Source organism: Leptonotus elevatus, chromosome 15 (genome assembly GCF_054856555.1).
Source record: "Leptonotus elevatus isolate MCC_2025b chromosome 15, RoL_Lele_1.0, whole genome shotgun sequence".
Classification (NCBI taxonomy): domain Eukaryota; kingdom Metazoa; phylum Chordata; class Actinopteri; order Syngnathiformes; family Syngnathidae; genus Leptonotus; species Leptonotus elevatus.
In genome coordinates this window covers 2,834,478-2,854,052 of record NC_141253.1, presented here as the reverse complement: position 1 = coordinate 2,854,052, position 19,575 = coordinate 2,834,478, and the positions used below count along the sequence as shown (strand labels likewise).

General features: G+C 42.4%; 1 protein-coding gene across 5 annotated transcripts in view; it reads left to right on the top strand.

Annotated features, from left to right (window-relative positions):
- Nucleotides 1-19,575, top strand: part of fibcd1b (fibrinogen C domain containing 1b) — a 151,363-nt gene that overhangs the window by 79,477 nt on the left and 52,311 nt on the right. For 4 of the 5 annotated variants that reach the window (XM_086096261.1, XM_086096259.1, XM_086096260.1 and 1 more), the window contains 2 exons: nucleotides 12,624-12,707; nucleotides 18,679-19,158. In XM_086096261.1, the coding sequence (XP_085952387.1) occupies nucleotides 12,624-12,707; nucleotides 18,679-19,158 (564 nt within the window). The remainder of the gene's footprint in view (nucleotides 1-12,623; nucleotides 12,708-18,678; nucleotides 19,159-19,575) is intronic. The other variant, XM_086096263.1, reaches the window with a different exon arrangement.

The window sequence follows — 19,575 nt, the reverse complement described above, 5'->3', positions numbered from 1 at the left end:
TTGCTAGCCTGTTCAGACTAGCTCGAACTAGCGACGTAAGGCTAGCCGCTATGCTAATCCACAATCTTGAAAGCGAGGACCAGCACCAGCTTGATTCCTAGCATAATGTGTACGTTACGTAAAATGGAATGTTTGTTGTGTTTGTTCTCAACCAAAAAGGTTTTTGATGGCCCGCAGCTTGTCCTGTTGTTTTCGTTGTCTGAGTTACAGTATTAGCCATCGACTCGTTTCGGTTGGCTCGACTTTCATCACATTAGCGTCGACGTAAAAAAAAAAAAATACTGAAATTGTGCAACCCTTTGGGTAAGAGGTCCAGAAAATTGATTGCTGGATGGATGGAAGAGGAGATTCCAAAAACGTGATTAGTCGACTTATTTGTAGCCGAATAGTATGTTCAACCCCTGTGGTACCCTGTAGTTGCTTTTTGGTAAATAGTTGTGTTTGTTATTTTTGTGTCGTTTGTACCACTTTAGTCAAAGTCTAAATCACAATTTAGAGTGACGGAATGACATTTTCGGGTATTTTTTATTGCGGGTCAAATCTGACCTGGGACAATATTTACAGACCTTCCTCCTCCTCAATGTTTGAGCGCCTCGTAAATCTGCTGAGTATGGAGATTGTCACCCGCCACCTTGTCAGTGAGCCCGCCGGCACTCCGGGAAAAATAATTACATTCTCAGCGAGTCTTAATTGCTGCCTTGAAAGCTTCCCCTTTTCACACACTAACAAAGCACACTTTCATTGCCCCCCCCTGCCCCCCCCCCCCCCTCCCCAACCCAACCCTATTCCCCCGCTGAGCTCTGCCTGAGCGTCCTGTCCTGATTTAAGTGGCTTTATCTCGTAACTCCAGAAGAACGTGGCGTCAGAAAAGGCACTAAGTGGTTCCTGGTATGTCTTGTTTTTTTGTTTTGGTTTCAAAATATTTCCATGCCAACTTATTGGCCGTCAGATGCAGAATTTTATTCGCCTCTTTTTTGCAATCCACCAAACGTGAGTTGCTTCATTGCTTCTTATGATGAATGCAAGCGTCCAAAATGTCCCGTATTGACCTTTAAACAATAACAAGTGTGTTGATTTGTAAACTAGATGAAAATGGATGAACATACCGGCGCCATTAATATGACACATTGGTTTCGATTTGCATTCAGCAGTACATTGAAAGGGGCCTATATTTTGGAAAATTTACTTTTTAATCACTTTTATGCAATGGCTCGCCTCTGGAGTGGATGTAGAAGCCTACAACTCTACAAAAGATGGAAAATATAGATTAATTCATTGTTTGTTAAAAAAAAAAAAAACATGGACAGATCATCTAACTCATTTGCTCCCAAAAATTTATAAATACGTTCTATTTTAAATATTACCATGCTCCCATAGACGTATTTATACGTTTTTTTTGGGGGGGGGGGGTATGCTAGAGGATACAGAAGGCTTTGATGCAGCCTCTGAACTGAAGAGATTGCTTGAAGCAATGGTAGTTTTTACAAAAACGAGTATACGAGATCAACCAGGGCCGTGTTGCAAAAAGCTATTTCCCCCACAGTTTTAAACAGATTCGAGAATAATAATGAAATTAAGCTATATTCTAATGCTAATTGTTGCAAAACGGATGAAAGAAGAGACTCTAATCTCTCTTTTGGTAGGTGCCATGTTTTTACAGCAATAGAACACAATATTCTGTTGGCCTTGCAAAATCTGTCAAAATCCAGTAAAACAGCTGGGAGCGAAGGGAGTTGCTTCAGTGAAAATGGCTGGGAGGGAATGAGTTAAAAATATTATCGCATAAAAAATTGCGATCACAATATTGAGGTAGGGAAAAAGATCAGATTATTTTTCAAAATCATTCAAGCTGTGAAAGTCTTCAGTGGTGTCCAAACTATGGACAGGGGGCCATTTGTGGCCCGCAACATATACTAAAAATTGCATTTGACAAAGATAAAAATAAAAAAAAGTGTTACATGCTTTAGCTTCTCATGGCCAGCACATACTGTGTATTTTTTATTTATTTTTATTCATTTATTTATTCATTTGCAGTCTGGACGAGAATCTCAGAGTCCCCAGAATTCTTTAACAACTCCACAAAAGACGGTTAGATACTGTATGTTGCTCATTGCTTGATTAGGAAATATTCCCAAGAGAGTTCTGAAAAGTCTCAAAATAAAAATTTCCCGCTCACCCTCACTTTGCCCCCACCTCGTCGTCGTGGCAACGAAAAACGGAGCCATTTCAATTACGCCAAGCGTGTTCTCAGTGTGCTGTAATTCTTTATTCTTTGTATATGTTCTTCCCAAAGAACGTCAGATAGCTTTTATTAAAACACCTGGGAGCTATTTGAAATTGTTGCGAGCGCTTGTCGAATATCAAGAAGATGCTAATATCAAGGGAGGCAGCGAGTGTCTCCAGGCTGTTAGATTTATGGCGACGGGCTACAACTTGCGCTCTTTTGACTGATTGGAAACATCGGGAACGCCAGATGGATCGTCGTAAATTTGTGCCGGCTCCGCGGCTGCGATCTAAAGCGCTCAAGCGCCATTTGTTGCGCTTGGCCACTCCGCTGTGGCCAACTTGTCGTTCTTGGAAAATGTTGCTCAAATGTTTCTCGCGACTCCCCAGAGCGCCAGCGAACGTCTAACTGCCGTCTTTCTTCGTTCCACTTTAGTATGTCAAGCGATGTCATTTAAAAAAAAAAAAAACCTTGACGCGCATGATGGAATGTTGACAGTTGAGGCAGTTCCAAGACTGTTATATAAAAAGTCTACACACCCCCGTGCTAGGTTTTTTGTCATGTATAAAATGAGACCACGATAAATCTTTCAAAAGTAACTTATAACTTGTATTGTACCTGTAAACTGAGATCATGTTGGTTGCACAAGTGTGCACACCCTCTCATAACTGGGAAGTGGATGTGTTCAATATTAAGCAATCACATTCAAACTCATGTTAACTCATTGACTCCCAGCCATTTTTGACTGAAGCAACCCCCTTCGCTCCCAGCTGTTTTACTGGATTTTGACTGATTTTGCAAGGCCCACGGAATATTGTGTTCTATTGCTATAAAAACATGAAACCCCAAATGAATTCCAGAAGTTTTAGTAGGCTTTTCCAATTTTTTTTAAATTATTATTTACATCCAATTGAGAATTTAGAGTGTTGTGAGAATATTGTTTTTTTTGTAATCTTAATAAGCAAAAAAAAAACAATTCCGCTACTAGCAACAGTTATAGAACTCAACAACAAGTCAAAACAACAAAATCGCTCAAGAATCAAAACCGGCGGTTATCCCGTGTTATGGCCGCTCTTGGTGGGCGGAGTTGTCTTTCATTTTTTGGACCTGAGACGACCCACAATTCGATGTAGCAAGGCGTCCCCTCGAGGCGGGCAAACACTGGCCACTTAGCACCCGATAGTACTCAGGCAGCAAGGCCTCGAGTCACGGCACACACACACACCCACGCACACGCACACACACGGAATATGAGTAAAAGAGCAGACAGCATATTTGTTGCGTGCCATCAGCATGAAAATTGGATCTCCTTGCCAGCCAAGGTCACAGCGTCAACAAGTCTTCACACTAAGTCAGGCGCACAAAAACGCACACAAGAGAAGGCCGCATAGACAAAGACAAATAGCACAGCTTGCGCACACGCACGCACGCACAAACACGCAACCGCCCTCACGCCCCGAGCGGCAATCTGCAAGGTGGCTGCACTGTGACGCGCCCCCCCCCCCCCCCCCCCACGCTCCCACACACAATCGGCATCCTGCTTAACATAACATTATGAATGGGCGCCCGCACATGTGCAAATGGACACGTTAAGGCCACGCTTCTTCTTCTCGCTACAAACCAAATCTGCCATCTTATCTCGCAACGCCATTAAAAAGCAGCCAGCGTGCAAGAGGGGTGGGCGGGAGAAGGCGGGGGTGGAGGGGGGGGGGGGTGTAACACATCCTTCCCGCCTTTTCATGGCACGCCTGTGCCCGCACGTGAACGGTGTGTTAATGTCTTTGTGTTTGTCGTTGGATTGATGTGAAAAGTGACGGGCTGCAGGCACGTGCACAGTTCGACCCCAGCGGTGCTCAAGCACCGGCCCTTTTGCCAGGATGAGAAAAATAGCCATTTGAAAAAAAATAAAAAATTCTCATAAAAATAAAGTGTTTTAATTTTGGTATCACACCTGCTTACCTTTTCATTCATATTAACTTATTCATTCCCAGCCATTTTTACTGAAGCAACCCCCTTCGCTCCCGGCTGTTTTACTGGATGTTGACTGATTTTGCAAGTATATTTGTGTCTGTTTTCGTTTTGCAGCAATTAGCATTAGTATTTAGCTAAGTTTAATCAATATTCACATTCCTGGTGAAAACACTGTCAAAAATAACTTGTTGCAACATGGCCCTGGCTGATCTCTTATACTCTGCTGCCACCTGCTGGGCATTATTTGTAATAACTACCATTGCTTTACGCAATCTCTTCAGTTCAGAGGCTGCATCAAAGCCCTCTGCATGCTCTAGCATAAAAAACATAGAAAAAGTATCAATACGATTTTGGGAGTGAAGGACAAAGTATTTAAAAATATATATATTTATACGTTTTGGGGTTTGAATGAGTTAATAAAGAGCAAAAGCGTACTATGGGTTGAACTAATATGACAAAAATGCAATGAAAGTGAATTAATTGATGACATAATATATTGGATTCTTTATTTTTATTTAATTTATTCAGAGCAGATTCATGATGAAATTTGAAGTTAGATTTTATTTTTATTTTTTTGCCTGTAATTTATGAATTGCATATGATAATTTGGCCTTTTTTGGTTGAACTCTGTCGAATGTGGTAACAGATTTAATATTCATTAAAATTTTTGGGGATTGCCATTATAATTGGTTATGGCTTCATTGAATACATTGTCAATTAACTAATCACATCAAAAATGTTGATCCTTTGATTATCCCATATAACACAAAATATTGTATTAACTATATGATTTCCTTTCTTATTATTCTCCACTTTATTAAATGTAGAACCTTACAAATTATTTATTGCCTTGTAAAACAATATGACTACATTAAAAATAGATAAATGCCAACACTATTCAAGGTAATAAAAGTAAAGATGCTCCCTAAATATAAATATGAATATATTGCCTGGTAAACAAAACAACACCGTGCGCCACGACATAAAAAGGTAAAAATTTAAACCTAAGTGGATGTGAAGCAATTTACATTATATTGCCAACATAACTGATAAACACGATAGTATGTGAAGCAAAAATAAAACAGGTGGTATGGAATAATTATGAATATATTAGCTTGTAAAACAATGATAATCAGTGGCAACGCCTACACCTACTCAATAAAAAAACAAAAAACTAAGTAAAAGCATGCAAATTCAGACTTGGTGAAGCAGCATGTGGCTCATCGGCCACTGGCTCTGTTGTGAGTAGCCTTCAACAATTGGACGTTTGTGATCAAGGCATCTGAATACTACTGCATTCCGTGCATCTCAATGCAATTTCTCCCTTCCCTTGCCAGGAATGACTGAGGCATAAAGACGTCCAATTTAGAAAACAAAAAAATATTTGTATTGCACATTCAATTGGGGGGTTAAAAGATGCGGTGTACTGCATTCAGTTGCATGCGTCTGCTTTATGCAATTTCGTAAGCTCGCTGTTTCCCAGTGTTCAATAGAGTAATAAAGGAAGCAGCAAAGATGAAAATTTAGATGTCAAAAAAAATCTTTAGCTTCTATTCATTAAAATGATGTGTACTGCATTTGATTCTGTGGGTCACTCGCCAACATGTTTTAACCTGAGAGCAACTTGGATACAGATATTGTCTTATATCGTTTCTTAGAATTTTTAAAAACATCTTTGGTATGGGAGTAAGCCAAAAGTAATTAAAAGTAATCAAATTACATTACACAAAGACGCGCATTTATTCCTTTTATGAGAATACGCCCCCACAACCCCCCACTGATGTGAATGCGTCCTGATGCTAATGTTTTGCTTTTTTCCCCCCTCTGCATTTTTATATAACTCGACTTCATTCCTGGGGCCATTTTTTGTTGTTGTTGTTTGTATGAAAGTTTAATTTCCCAGTCAGGACAAGTCACGTTTATTTGTGTGGCCCGGTGTCGTATTTAATGTCTCAAACGGGGCCCCAAGAACCCCCCATTAACCTTTATTTCACTTCAAAGTGAATGCTGTGACCCACCACACGATGATTGTACGCTTTATAACAGCAGTGTGTGTGAAACGGGGACATTGTGGGTGACGGACTCACTTTACTATGTGTGTGTGTGTTTGTGTGTGGCCGATTGCATGGTAAGCTCCAAGGACAGGCAGTGGAGAGTAAAGCAGGTGATTTGTCTCGTGGGATTGAGCTCATCTCCGGCAGGCCGCCTCCTCCTCCTCCTCCTGTTTTCATGCCGTATTTTTGTTTGAATGCTGAAATTGCTATTTTTCGTCTGCCTGTTATTTTTGACATGCATCCACTTCCACATAATTCACCCGATTCTCATCATTCCGATTTCAACAAATTACAAAAATTCACACCTTGCAGGCTATTATTTTTCTCATTCCAAAAATTCACAGTTTTCCCAAAATGTAACATTTTCAACCAAAAAAAGTCCCATTCATTCCCAAGATTCACATCATTTCCATTTGCAAATCAAAACATTCAGATCACTTTGGGAACAATTTTCTACTTGCCAAAAATTCCCATTAACCAAAAAGTTTTCAACCACTAAAATTCTCACAAAAAAATCTCTATTCAATCCTAGTGACCGTTTATTTAATAGCATACAATATCACTTAATATCATTACGCATCATTCAACCTTATTCCTCATCATTTCGCATTTAATTCAACTTGGTAGCGATTTTCATGTCAAAAATTTCTACATCCCACAAAAAAAACAAAAAAACATTCATTCCCATTCCATATCATTCAACGTCATTCCACATATTTTTTTCATTCAGCATTCCAGCATTCACACACAATCTCTCCAGAAATTGCGAATGCCTACACTTGAAGGCAATTTCTCTCAATGTCATCTTCATTTCAGTTTTAATACAGAACCTGCGCCACCTTTTTAATAGACCCTCTCTGGCGAAACATTAACTACCATTATCCACCCATGCATTACAGTTGTCATAAATGGTTCTTTTACAACATCATATTAGTAAAGTGATTCACAGGATAACAAAAAAAAAAATTGTGAAATGTGCTCCACTGGTCCCAGGCTAGCATAGTAATTCATGGGTTGACTCCATGTAACACACATGTGAAGCAGTTCACATAAAAAAAAATAAAAAATTTATACAACTAAATATGAGTTCACAAGTCCATTTTAATGTATGTAGCGCCACTCGGCCCCTCTGTGATAAGTGATTAGTCGGCCCGCTGGTTAACTTATGCAAAGCCTCCCCAGCCATCCTGCACTCCATCAGCTTAGTGAACAGTGGGATTAAACGCACCTTGCTAACATCCACACACACACACACACGCTGTTGAAGTCCAAGGACGACGCATAAAAGAAACAGCGGCATTCTTCGACTTGTTTTGGCCCTAAGGATTTGTGTGCAAGCATGCCACTTGTTCATTCAAAAAGTACGCACGTACACGCTCGGTCACAGCTGAGCCTGAGCTTGAGCATTCTTTTTTTTTTTTTTTTTGTCCACGGGGCTGTATCACATTTCTATGGGGACGCGCCAAACATGACAATTTTTCCATTAGGTGTAAATCCTCTGCGACGAAGGAGGGAATATGTTTTTAAACAGAGGGGGAAAACACTGCAGATATTGGAGTGTCGCCACGTGTCTCTGCATAAAGGAGAGAGAACGGGTTAGCGTAGCATCACGGGAGGGCTGAGAAGATATTACGGTGTTGCCCCGCACATTCACTTCTTGCGTATTCGCGTGGAGAAAGGCTAGGTTGTTCGCCAATTAAGGCAAAATGTATTGAGCTAATGATAGCATCATAGGTTCTAATGCTAACAAAGCTAATTTGTCTCAGTAACTGACTGAATGAAAGAGAGGGGGAAATGTGTTCAGAGCTACGACTGCGTTTTGGGCACTTTTTTAAAAATCATTATTAACACAAAGTAACAACAGTCAGTTCCATGATCCATAAACGCGTAGCTGAGCAGAAAAAAACAACTCACTGTAGTAGCGGGATTACACAAAGTAACAGTCATCATTTGGTCTTCATCCAAAAAATGCATAGCAGAAAAGAGATGCTAAAAACATAATAAAGCTAAGACTTGGAAAAAAAAATTAAGACGTATGAAAATAATGCATTGAGTCGCATTAACACAAAGTAATGACAGTCAGATTCATTATTGAAGGTGTTGAGTGTCTGGTTCATCAAAAAAGAGAAAGAAAAAATATGTAGGAAAACTAAGATCGGGTTTTAAACTTAGTTTTGCTTTTCTTCCATTTCAAAAAACAAAACATGTTATCACATTAGCACAAAGTAATGACAGTTCCATTAATGACCGTGTTGGGTGTTTGCTGTTCATTCACGAAAGTGTAGCAGAGCAGTAAAATGGGCAAAAAAATGAAAATACATAAATCACACACTGTAGTAAAACTCTAGGGGGAATTTTTAACTTTATTTCCACCTAATTGATTTCAGAAAAGCAAAAAAATAACGCATTTAATCATTAATACATCATAACAAAAGTAGGTTCAGTTCTTGACGCTAACTAGTCATTCAAAAAAGTTGTAGCTTAGCACCCATTTGTTAAAAACACGACCAAGTAAAATTAGACCGTCATTTTAATGTGCTATTTTCACAAAAATCTAAATTTCAAAAACCAAAACTCGTTTAATCACAATAACAGAAAGTGAAAACAGTCAGTTCCATGATACAGAATGTTTAATGCTAACAGTCTAAGACCAAGTTACCATCAGTAGTGGCCTCGACCAAATGAGGCTAACAACATGCTCCCGGTTGCAATGTTTGTATAGTTGGGACAGGGTGAATTCCCTCCGCCTCCGTCCTAATTTGGTCTCCAAAAAACAGTTTGTTTCCGGCCGCCGGCAAAGAGAGCGAAGAGGAGCGTAAACTCAGCCTATGTATCTTGGTGTTGTGGAATGGAAGCAGCAGCAGCTAGCTAATGAGAGAAAAGCGGGCGGGCGGGCGAGTGTCTGCAGATGCTGATGATGCGCTCCGGAATGTTGGCGGAAAATCAGCCAGCCAGTGTTGGTTTCGTTAATAGTCCAAATTTTATTTACAAGACAATTATCTGGTGAAATAAAAACATCCGTTTTTTCTCCAGGTGTTTTAGAAAAGGCTGTTGTATGCATGCCTGGCCACTAGTTGGCAATGTCACACAACACTGGCTTATTACTACCTCATTAATTAACGCCACCAATCCCAAAAAATAAAAAATAGACATATTCGGCTTTATACATCAAATATACTTAAACTCGGCCTCAGTGTGGAATCATACGTCATTGTTGCCGCCATATGGACTATATGCCACGGAGGAGGCGGGACTTCCGGTTTTCACCCATCAACTTTGTTTCCGTTTCCGGTTTGCGACGTGCGGGCCGCGTCCCAGTACTTGCGCTTCCGCCTTTGTGCCCCTCGGTTGCGCGTCCCCGTCGCCGGGTGCGAGGCTGCGAGTGTGTGTCGCGTCTGTCTCAGTGTCCGAAGCATTTCAGATAGCCGAGACGCCCTCCCGCCGATGAGGGTGCGAGTGTTGGAACGCGGCCAGCAGTGGCCGTGGCATCTACCCCATTGAATGTGTCAAAGTTTTACACACAAAACCAGATCTCAAAACTAAGCGAGCACTGTTGGTTCTTTTTGACTATTAATAAAATAATTTTGGGAACAAAACTTGCTGATTTTGTGGCTGCTACTTTTAAGTCCCATATGTGCATAAAATGCGATGTCCAACAACAAAAGTATTCCCTCCATCCATCCATCCATTTTCTTAACAAGGGTCTCGGGGGGTGCTGGAGCCTATCCCAGCTGACTTCGGGCATCTAACTCAAATGGAAAGTAATGTTCTGATTGTTGCTAGTTGCCTAGCTAGCTTACTTTGGAGAACACCGTCAGAAAGGAACGTTACAAAATGGTGCCAAATAACTCATTTAGGTCTCGTTACTGAGTATTTGAGTCCCATCAAGCTACCAAATCTACCAAATATCTGTTGTGATTGCAAACTAAGCTAACACGTTTAATTTATTCCATTGACTGCTCAGTCAATTTCAGGCTGTTCCCATAAACGAGGCAGCCATTTCCTAAACATTTCCTATTGAATTTGTGTCGCACGCGGACGGCAAAAATAGTAACTTGATGTACTTAAGTAGAAGACGTACCTGCATTTCATCACAAGCAAGTACAGACGCCTGAAAAATCGGCTTCATTTCAGTAACAAATATTTGTACTCGGTTACTTCCCTTCCCTGATGTCAGGTTGAATTATTTGTTTGGCATCTTTGCTCGCATGTTTAAAGCGAGCCGTTGCAGTCGTTTGTCAGCCCCTTTGCCGCTAAAATGTGTGAAGGCGGGATAGCTGTGGGCGAGAAACTTAAAGGGAAGGCTGTCGGTGTGTTATTTGTACGTTGGAGCTGGAAGGAGATAAAGGGGCGGAAAGAGGCGCAGAATTCTAATGGGCAGCGACGGACGCCGCTGAACAAAACAAACAGAGGAGCGAGAAAAACACGAAGCCGACGCTCGACCAATTCAAGAATGAAGTTGGCTGTCGCTACCATGTGTAAATGGGATGACGTGTTCTTTTTTTTTCATTTCTATTAAATGAATCAAGCGAAATTAACATAGTTTTCCTACCGTTTTATTTTTATTTTTTTTTACTTTAGCCTCAAGATGAAGCCCACTGTTGTTACTTGGGTGAAATTAGCATGTCAGAGCCATGTTAGCCGACACTCGTCACCATCGAGAACGCAACTGAATGTCAATACGTTGTGAATAACATGATATTTATAGTCTCTCTCAAATTAGCTATGCAAAATCAACATGTTTAACTCATTCACTGCCAGCCCAGTTAAAATCGATCTTTGACGTCTATGGCCGTCATTGGCAGTGAATGAGTTAAATTGGGACACTCAACATTTTCTGTTCATGTGATAAAATGTCTTTTTTTAATTCCTCTGAAATTAATCACGCAAAATTAGCAGTCCCGATCCTGGTTTATACCACTTTTCTATCTTATGGATGAACAGCTAGCATTTGTTCCATTGTGTTAGCACATATTTAGCCACGTCAGTAACTTGGCGTTGTAAACGTTCGCATTATAAAGAGTTTGTGTGTGTGCATTATGATTTCTAAATGAGCATTTTTTACTGCAGTATTTGTGTGCATTCCAGGTCATGGAAAATAGAGGCAAATGTAGCAGCTCTCTTGTATTTATTTGTTAAGCATGCGACGCACGGCGAACTCCATACAATTCGTTCTTTTGTCCGATGTGCCATTCATGGCGCTATTGACGGTGCCTTGGTAGACTTCCGTCTGCTGCACTTAAAGAAATTGTTATTATCATAGGAAATGCATTTTATTCGCCTTTCTGGAGACTATAGACCTCATGAACACTAGGAAGCAACAGCAATAAAACAAATATAAAAAATGAATTTGACCAATGAGCTGACAGATGGGAGGGGTAGCAAGTGCTCATGATGCAGATGGTGTTGAAATAAAATATGATAATTAGAACTCAACACTTTTGAGGAAGTGTGAAGTTGAGCTACATTATCCACTATTCATAGAATCTGATTTCACGTTTTGTGCCGAAGCTGAAATACTCTGGGGGCGGGCGGGGGGGAGGGGGGGGGTGTTCGGGGGGGTACTTCCGTGCTCTTTCCCAAACACGCTAAGATGCCGCCAAAGCCCTCTCTAAAGAAGAAAGTAGTACTGACTTAGCTGTCAAATGCAAATGCAAATGCAAATTGCACCATGAGTAATTGATGTCCTCTCTCAAAAGGTTTATATTTGCCCATAGATGCCAAAAGATGGCGTCAAAGCACTTTTTTTTTTTAATATTAGACAAATCAAGACGAAACTTTCCTTAATTCAGCGTGGTCCCAAGATGCCACAAGAAGGCACCAAAGCAAATTTTTTTTTTTTACATGAGACTTGACTATGGCACCAAAACAGTCATTTTCCGCGAATAATAGATATGTTTCCTCCCCAAATTCTCCAAATAGTTAAAATCTCGAATGTATTTTTTAAATTTGGTTGTAATGTTATTATAGGCTTAATGCAAAAAATCTCAGGCCAAATTGCTAGCTTAGAAGAAATAAATAACAAGCCATGTTCCTGATACGCAACTCAACAAATTATTTGATTGTCTGATGGACATAGGTTAGCATAGCATCACAACAACACACAATAAATAGGACAGCCCCCCCCCCCCCCCCCCAAAAATCACCAAATAGAATAGTTAACTTCTCAAATGCCGGCTGTTTCTCAAAAGAGGCTAGTGACCGGGTGTAATATTATCAAAGACCTCATGCTAACATTAGCAGGTCAAGTTATTATCTTAGCTTAGCTTGAGAAGCGACTCAATAAATTCTCTGATTGGTCATCACTGGATGACCATACGTTAGCTTAGCATCACAACAACACACAACAAATGCTGTGTGTTTGTTCCATGCAGACGTTCTGCGAGTGTGTGCCCGGCTCCTCGCAGCTCAAACATCGCTGGTCCGACGCGGAAAGTGCCCGAGAAATGCCGGCCAAGGTAAGGCCCCGCCCTCCCCGTCGCTACAACTCGCCACACAACCGCCTAGGCAGCTAAAATATCAGCCAATGTTTTTTCTTTTCTTCGGTCAGTTTTATCGGTAGTAAAAACGTTGCCACCTTTGATTCAATTAATTCCCCAAATTGATTGAAGATCACAGAAAAACAAGCAAAAATGTCATCGCGTCTGATGAAATTGTTCAAATAGATTGTCAAGATCTTTGATTCCCGAACACTTCAATTTCACTTCATTGGTCTAAAACTCATTATTTACTCGTTCATCTCGCTATGCCAGCTACGTATACTGACAGGCAGAATGATAAAAAAAAGTTTTTCCACTAGAAGTCTCGATAGCTGAAATTTTTGGATACTTTGCAGCAACTAAGCTTTGGTTTCATTTTTCTTTCTGTCACCACTAAACTAAGAGACATCAGACGCCATTTTTGTAGTGGATGTCTCTTTTAACAGTCAGAACACCAGAAACGATTACAGGAACAGGTTCCACCTTTTGTTTAAAATAAAAGGTACTGGATCTCGATCAACATCTTGAACTGACAACTTTGCCTGAATCAACACAATGTTGCAGTACCATCCATTTTAGACCAAAGTCAGAAAATCAGAATTTTTTTTATTCATCTCATTAACAGATGACAAAATTGGTGTCAGAACCGGAATGCCTTAGCCTATTGGAGACACAAACGAGATTGACAACTGAGATGATCCTCTGAAACGGTCTTCATTTTGAAATCAATTCTTTCTATTTCAGTTTTAATGAAGATCAAAGCAGTCGCGCGAGCTCGTCAGTTCCCCGCTGCTGTTCCGTCTATTTTTTTCTTTTTGCCATCCGTCCACTCAAATCCCCCTGCGGTCCTCTTAAATCCCGCTGCGTGGATCGAGCTCGAGTGGGAGCGTGTCCAAGGGCGCCTTCGTTACAGAGCTGGGACCCCACGCTGATAAGATTGAGATTCATTTACCACAAAAAAACGTGTTAATAGGCTGCTGGCGTTCCGTCGGCTTTCACTTCCCGCAGCCGGTTTTTAGTTGAAAAGGGCCCTTGTGTTCCCCCGCGGGCGTCGTCTGTAAGGTCAACATAGAAGTTAGCTTAAGGGGGTGTGCAGCCCTGTTGGCTATCAAATCATATCAGATTTTTTTTTAACTGCACTTGTCACTTTCGTAAGTTAACTAAAACTCTGCGTTTTTGTAAATGAGCCAATCATTTCTTTGAGCAGCTCAATGGCTTTTAAGGCACCGACTACCTCCTGATAAATGCTAAATGGACTCAATTAACATCAAGCCTTTCAGCCTTCACCAAGCTTAAAGTGCTTCTACCTTGTACATTCAAAGACCATGGGGGGGAGCGAGCGAGCGAGCGAGGGAGGGGTATGAGGTTATTTCAGTTGATACATTATTTGACAAGTGCCGATAATTCCGGTCGACATAGTTACGCAGATTGCCTCAATGGATGACGATGTAAGCATGCGCAAGGCCGTCTGTGTGCCGACGTATCTGACCTTGCCTTTGAAGATGTTTGCTGTCATTATGCACTCTGCTTGTCACTTGACTTAAGGGCAAAAAAGATCCTTTTGATTCATCTCACTGCTAACAAAAACTTTCAGCACAAGATTTGCGTTAGAAACGGTGTCCCTTAGCTGGTCGGAGGCAGAAAGACATAGTGGCAGATTTGTTGCAGTTCCCTTGTGGTTGAATTGATTGCTGCCTTGTGGGAGTCACACTTGTGGAAGCCATTTTAGTGGTCAGGGTCCATGTGGTAGTCATCCTTGTGTCTGCCCGTCTTGTGGCCATCAGCTTTGTAACCATGGTGGTCGCCCTTGTAGTTCTTCTGGTGGCATTTGTGTCGGTCACCCACAGTACCGTTCCCATTCTTCACTCGTTCTTGTGGCCATGGTGGTGGTCACCCTTGTGGTCCTCGCTCTTGTGTGTGACACTTTGGAGACCACCTGGCTGTGGTGGTGGTCATTACTTTTGTGGGCGTTACCTTTTTTGTTCTCAGCCTTGTGTTTGTCCTCGTTCAATGGTGGTCGCTCATGGCCATTGCCTCTATGGCCATAGTGGTCGACACCCTTGAGGTCATCACCCTTGTAGTAGTAACCAAAGGTGGGCGCGTCAATACATTTTGAGCTTTTGTCATTCAGCAATCGTTACCAGTCGGGAATCCGTCAATATTTCAAGCCGAACCGCATTGTAATCATCAATCCGCCATTGGTCAATGAGCGTCCGTCAATGTTAAGGTCATTCGAAGTGGGCGTCCGTCAATGCTCCGTCATTCCGTCAGCAAAATGGGACATCCATCATTGACGGGTTGACGAGTTGATTAATTATTACATTGACGGACGAAAACACCCTTCCGGCAATGCTTAGTTCGTCAATTTTTCCAAGTTTCCCCGTCAATCGGCAATCCGCCAGCAAAATAGGATGTCAGTCATTGACGGACCTTCCGTCAATTTTGATGGAATGCCCACCTCTGGTAGAAACCGTTGTGTTTACACACATATGGCCATGGGATGCCTGAGCCCAGGTTTCTGCAATCCTGGTCCTCGAGGGCAAGATGTCCTGCAGGTTTGAGATGTTTCCATCCACCAACACACCTGATTCTCAAGATCAGGATCGTTGTCAGGATTCTTCACAGCTTACTGATGATCTGATTATACGAATCAGATGTGTTGAGGACAGAAACATCTCAATTCTGTCGGACTCCACCCCCCGAGGACCAAGATTGAAGAAGCCTGCTTTAGCAGACACAAATGAGATTGACAGAAACATGGTTATATTTGCCCTTGTAGTCATCATCCTTGTCGCTGCCCTTGTGGCTACTTTCCTCACGGTTACCCTTGTGGTGGTGGTGATGATAATAATCACTTTTGTGGTACTTACCCTTGTCTGAGACAAGCTTGTGGGCCGCCTGGCCATGACGGAGATCACCTTTTCCATCCTCACTCTTGTGGTTTCCTTATTAGAAGTGGTGGTTGTTCTCCTCGTTGTCGTCACCCTTATTACCATCACCACTACTTTCCGTGGCGGTCATGGTTTTTAGTCTAGTTAGCCTTAAGGCTATTTCACTCGCGGCCAGTCTTGCGGCCGCGGTTGCAGTCACCCCTGTGGCTGCCCTTTTGGCCGTAGTGGTTGTTCCTGTTGTGGTCATCCAACACGCTTGGGGTTGCTCTTATGGTTGTCAGCCTTGTGGCTTGTCCTCATAATAGTCATCCTTGTTGCAACTCTTGTGGCTGTATTGGTCTTCAATCTTGCAGTAGAAACCCTAGTGGGATTCGCCCCCTCATACAGTAGCTGTTGTAGACCGGGTGGTTGCAGTCTTCAACACCTTTGTGGTCATCCTTGTGGCCGTAGTGTTCTCTTTGGCTTATCATCCCTCTCGCCGACGGTCTTGTAGTCGTTGCCCTTGCAAGCCGCCCTTGCGGCCATTGTGGTTGTTGCCCTTTCCTACTTGGCCCAGTTCCCCACACTGAAGTGTAAGTGTACTGTAATGCACCTTTTAGTTTCCCTTGGAGGAAGCCATGCTGACACCTCAACTCCAAGCCGAACTGAAAGTACAATCACGGTCTTCCGGAGTCATCCTCCATCTATGCCGTAGCTCGCTCTGCTTTCACTTGTGATTAAATTAGCTCAAAGCTTCTTTCGCTCACATCCGCGTACAAGCAGTTGCGTGTCGGCTCCTCGCGCGTTTGACGGTGAGCCGAGTGCCTGTCGCTGTATATCTTTTTGTTTTTAGAGTAACAGGCCGGTGAGCAGGCGATGAATGTTAACTGCAGTGCTGCTGGGCTGATGGCCCCCACTGACGTCTCGGGGCCCCCGCCGGCAATAAAGCTCAGGCAAACTCTGCTAGCGTCTGCTGCGGGGAGAACATTATGAACGAAGTCAACAGTAGTAGAGTAGTACACTCCTCTTAACTCACTACACTAGGTTTGCACAATACACTTTTATAGACATATAGGGCACATAACACACTTTGGGGGGTGGGGTAGGGTGAAAAAAAAAAAAAACAGTAGTAGAGTTGCTTTGTACCGACGATGTAATGTAACCGCAATTTAGACCCAAATAGCTCTTATTTTAAATATCCTTCAAAGGATACTCAACCTTACCTTTCCAAATGTTCTTCTTTTGGCTCATTCATGGTTCCTTTAGGCAAATAGTCAACTGAGTTTACAATCAGGAGTGAAAGACTTTAAAAAGTGTATGTACTAAAAATTTCAAATTAAGGTTTCAAGATAGAATAAAGGTTTTAACCTAAGATTAGGGATCCAAAGTAGGATTTTAAATAAAACCTTGGGTTTTCCAATTAGGGTTTCATACGAGAGTTAGAGGTTAAATCAGGGGTTTTAACTATAGTTGGGGTTTCTAAGTAGAGTTTAAAACTAGCATTAGAGTTTAAAGACAGGGTTAGGGTTACAAATTTTCTTAGCGTTTGAAGCTAGAGTTAGTTTTTCATACTCGGGTTTTAAACGATGATTAGGTTTTCAAAGTAGGAATTCAAACATTACCTAGGCTTCTCGAATTAGGGTTTTAAAATAGGGATAGGTTTTTAAAAGAGTTTTAAGATTATGGTTTTAAACTGAAGCTGCTTTCAAAGCAGGGTTTTAAACTCCCTACAGTTCTCAAATTGGGTTTTAAAATTAGGGTTCGTTAGACCTCAAATTAAATTAGTTGCGCCCCTTGTGGCCGTTTTCCGTTTGTAGCCACTCATCAACGTTTTTGTTTAGGAAGACATACCAGTAAGCATTTTAAAGGTTTGATTTTTTTTTCTTGTATACAATGCAATATATAAATGTGTGTTTCCATATTTTCTTTAAGCATGTAGGTGAGTGCCGTGGGTGTCCGCGAATGAGAGTGTAAAAGTGGTTGTTATTGCGTGTGAGGATGTGACCTTGCATCATTTTTCCATAAGTATAATTTGTGTGGCTCATTTGTTAGTTTCCCGCACACGGCAATTGATTTTCTCCGCATTAAAGAAACCATAAAGCTCTCCTGTCGTAAAGCATTTACCGTTAGCTGTCTATTAGCGCGCCGCCCTGCGCCGGGGCGGCTCATTTGCATATTAATAAGCCCGCCGTCTCTCGCACACGCGCTTGCACATACAAAACATAAAACAAACACAGCACATTCTACTCCTCGTTCATCTTCAACTGCCGACCGAGCAATAATAAGAAATCATGCGCTGATTCATGGCGGCGAGCGGGGCCGTAATGGCGCCTGGTGCCCGTCTCGCGCCCGTCCGCTGCAAAGTCATAAAAGGCCAAATAGGCGGCCATTTTACGGTCTGGTTAATGGTTTCCAGAAGACGTTTGCTTTTTCCTGTTTGGAGGTTGCCCTGTTTGATGTTTACGTAATCGGTTGCAGCCACGCCGTCCTCTGTTTTATGGTTGTTGTTTTTATTTAACGTCAGGTCTCTTCATTTGCTAGCGTACTTCAGGTGGGATTTTTTTGGGACGTCATCTGTATGAAAATAATTGCCGCTGCTTCATTGATTTGTTACATGTCCAAAGGAAATACTCATCATTTGCTCATCCAAGAACTTTAAATACTCCAGTCCTTAAAACTTTACATTGGCTCTCTGTCAGCTGAAGAACTGGCTTACATCACATTCCGTTTCCAAGCATCTGCCAATCTCAAGCCTGGCTAAAATCGATCGGTTAACCATAGCTATATTAATAACCTAGTAACCAGTTTCTTGGTAGCTTAAACCTGTTGCAATTTGTAGTTTTGACTCCGTGTTGGATCAAAATCTTCACCAAATTGCTCAATTAAATCCTTAACCCAATGTCCTGGGTCTAATTCGAGGTCTAGTCCATTTTGGACTCAATTTGTGTTGCTCTTAACCCAGCAGTTTTAAGAGTGAAGGTTTACGTGAGTTTAGATTTCACACCAGATTTATGGTTTTGAAAACCGAATGAGTATTTTTGTCCCGTAACATTTTTGGTATGCGTGTTCCCTCCTGACAGAGGATGAGCTGCAGCTACCTGCTGTGCACCATTCTGCTCTTCGTGGCCGTCCTGCTGGCCGTCACGGTGACGGGCACCATCCTCTTCATGAACCACAACCAGGCGCCGCCCATGTCGGACGGCGTGCCGCACATCTCCACCAACCAGGACGAGGCCAACGCCCTGGTGACGGTGGAGCGCGGCGACGGCTCTCGCGTCAACATCTTTATCGACCCCAACTGCCCGGACTACAGCGGCAATTTTCTGCGCCTGGAGGGCGTGCAGACCTCGCTGCTGCACTCGCTCACAGACCACGACTCGGACCTCAAGTCGGTCAAGGGCCAGGACCGGGCTCTGCTCGTCAGCCTGGCCGAGGAGGTGGCCAAGCTGTCGGCCCACGCCGGGCAGCTGAAGATGGACTACGAGTCCCTACGTCGCGGTCAGGGAAGTCTGGGCCAGGACCTCAACACGCTGCAGTCAGAGCAAGCGCGCCTCATACAGGTAGGAAGGAGGGACTGCATGCAGGGTTTAGGGGTTTCATGCCCAAGTTAGGGTTTCAGTTTTCACCCAGGCAAAAAAATATCTCCCAAAGCGGGTGAGGAGTGGCGGCACGGCAGGACTATCCCCAACGATTGATGGCAGGCATGCGGCGCTCGCTTCCGCCCGGCCCCGTTCTGATCGATGGGCCACCTGTGGCCGGGATTGCCATGCGGACAGTGACGCACGGCAGCCACTGCGCCAGGCCTAAGCAATGGCTCGCTTGTGTGTTGTAAAGAACCCCCTGCGGGCCGCCCAGACTTTGGCTTTCTCCAACAGCAAATGATTGCACTCAAAATACTCATAGAATAGATTTTTCACATTAAAGATTTTACAATTTATATATATATATATATATATATATATATATATATATATATA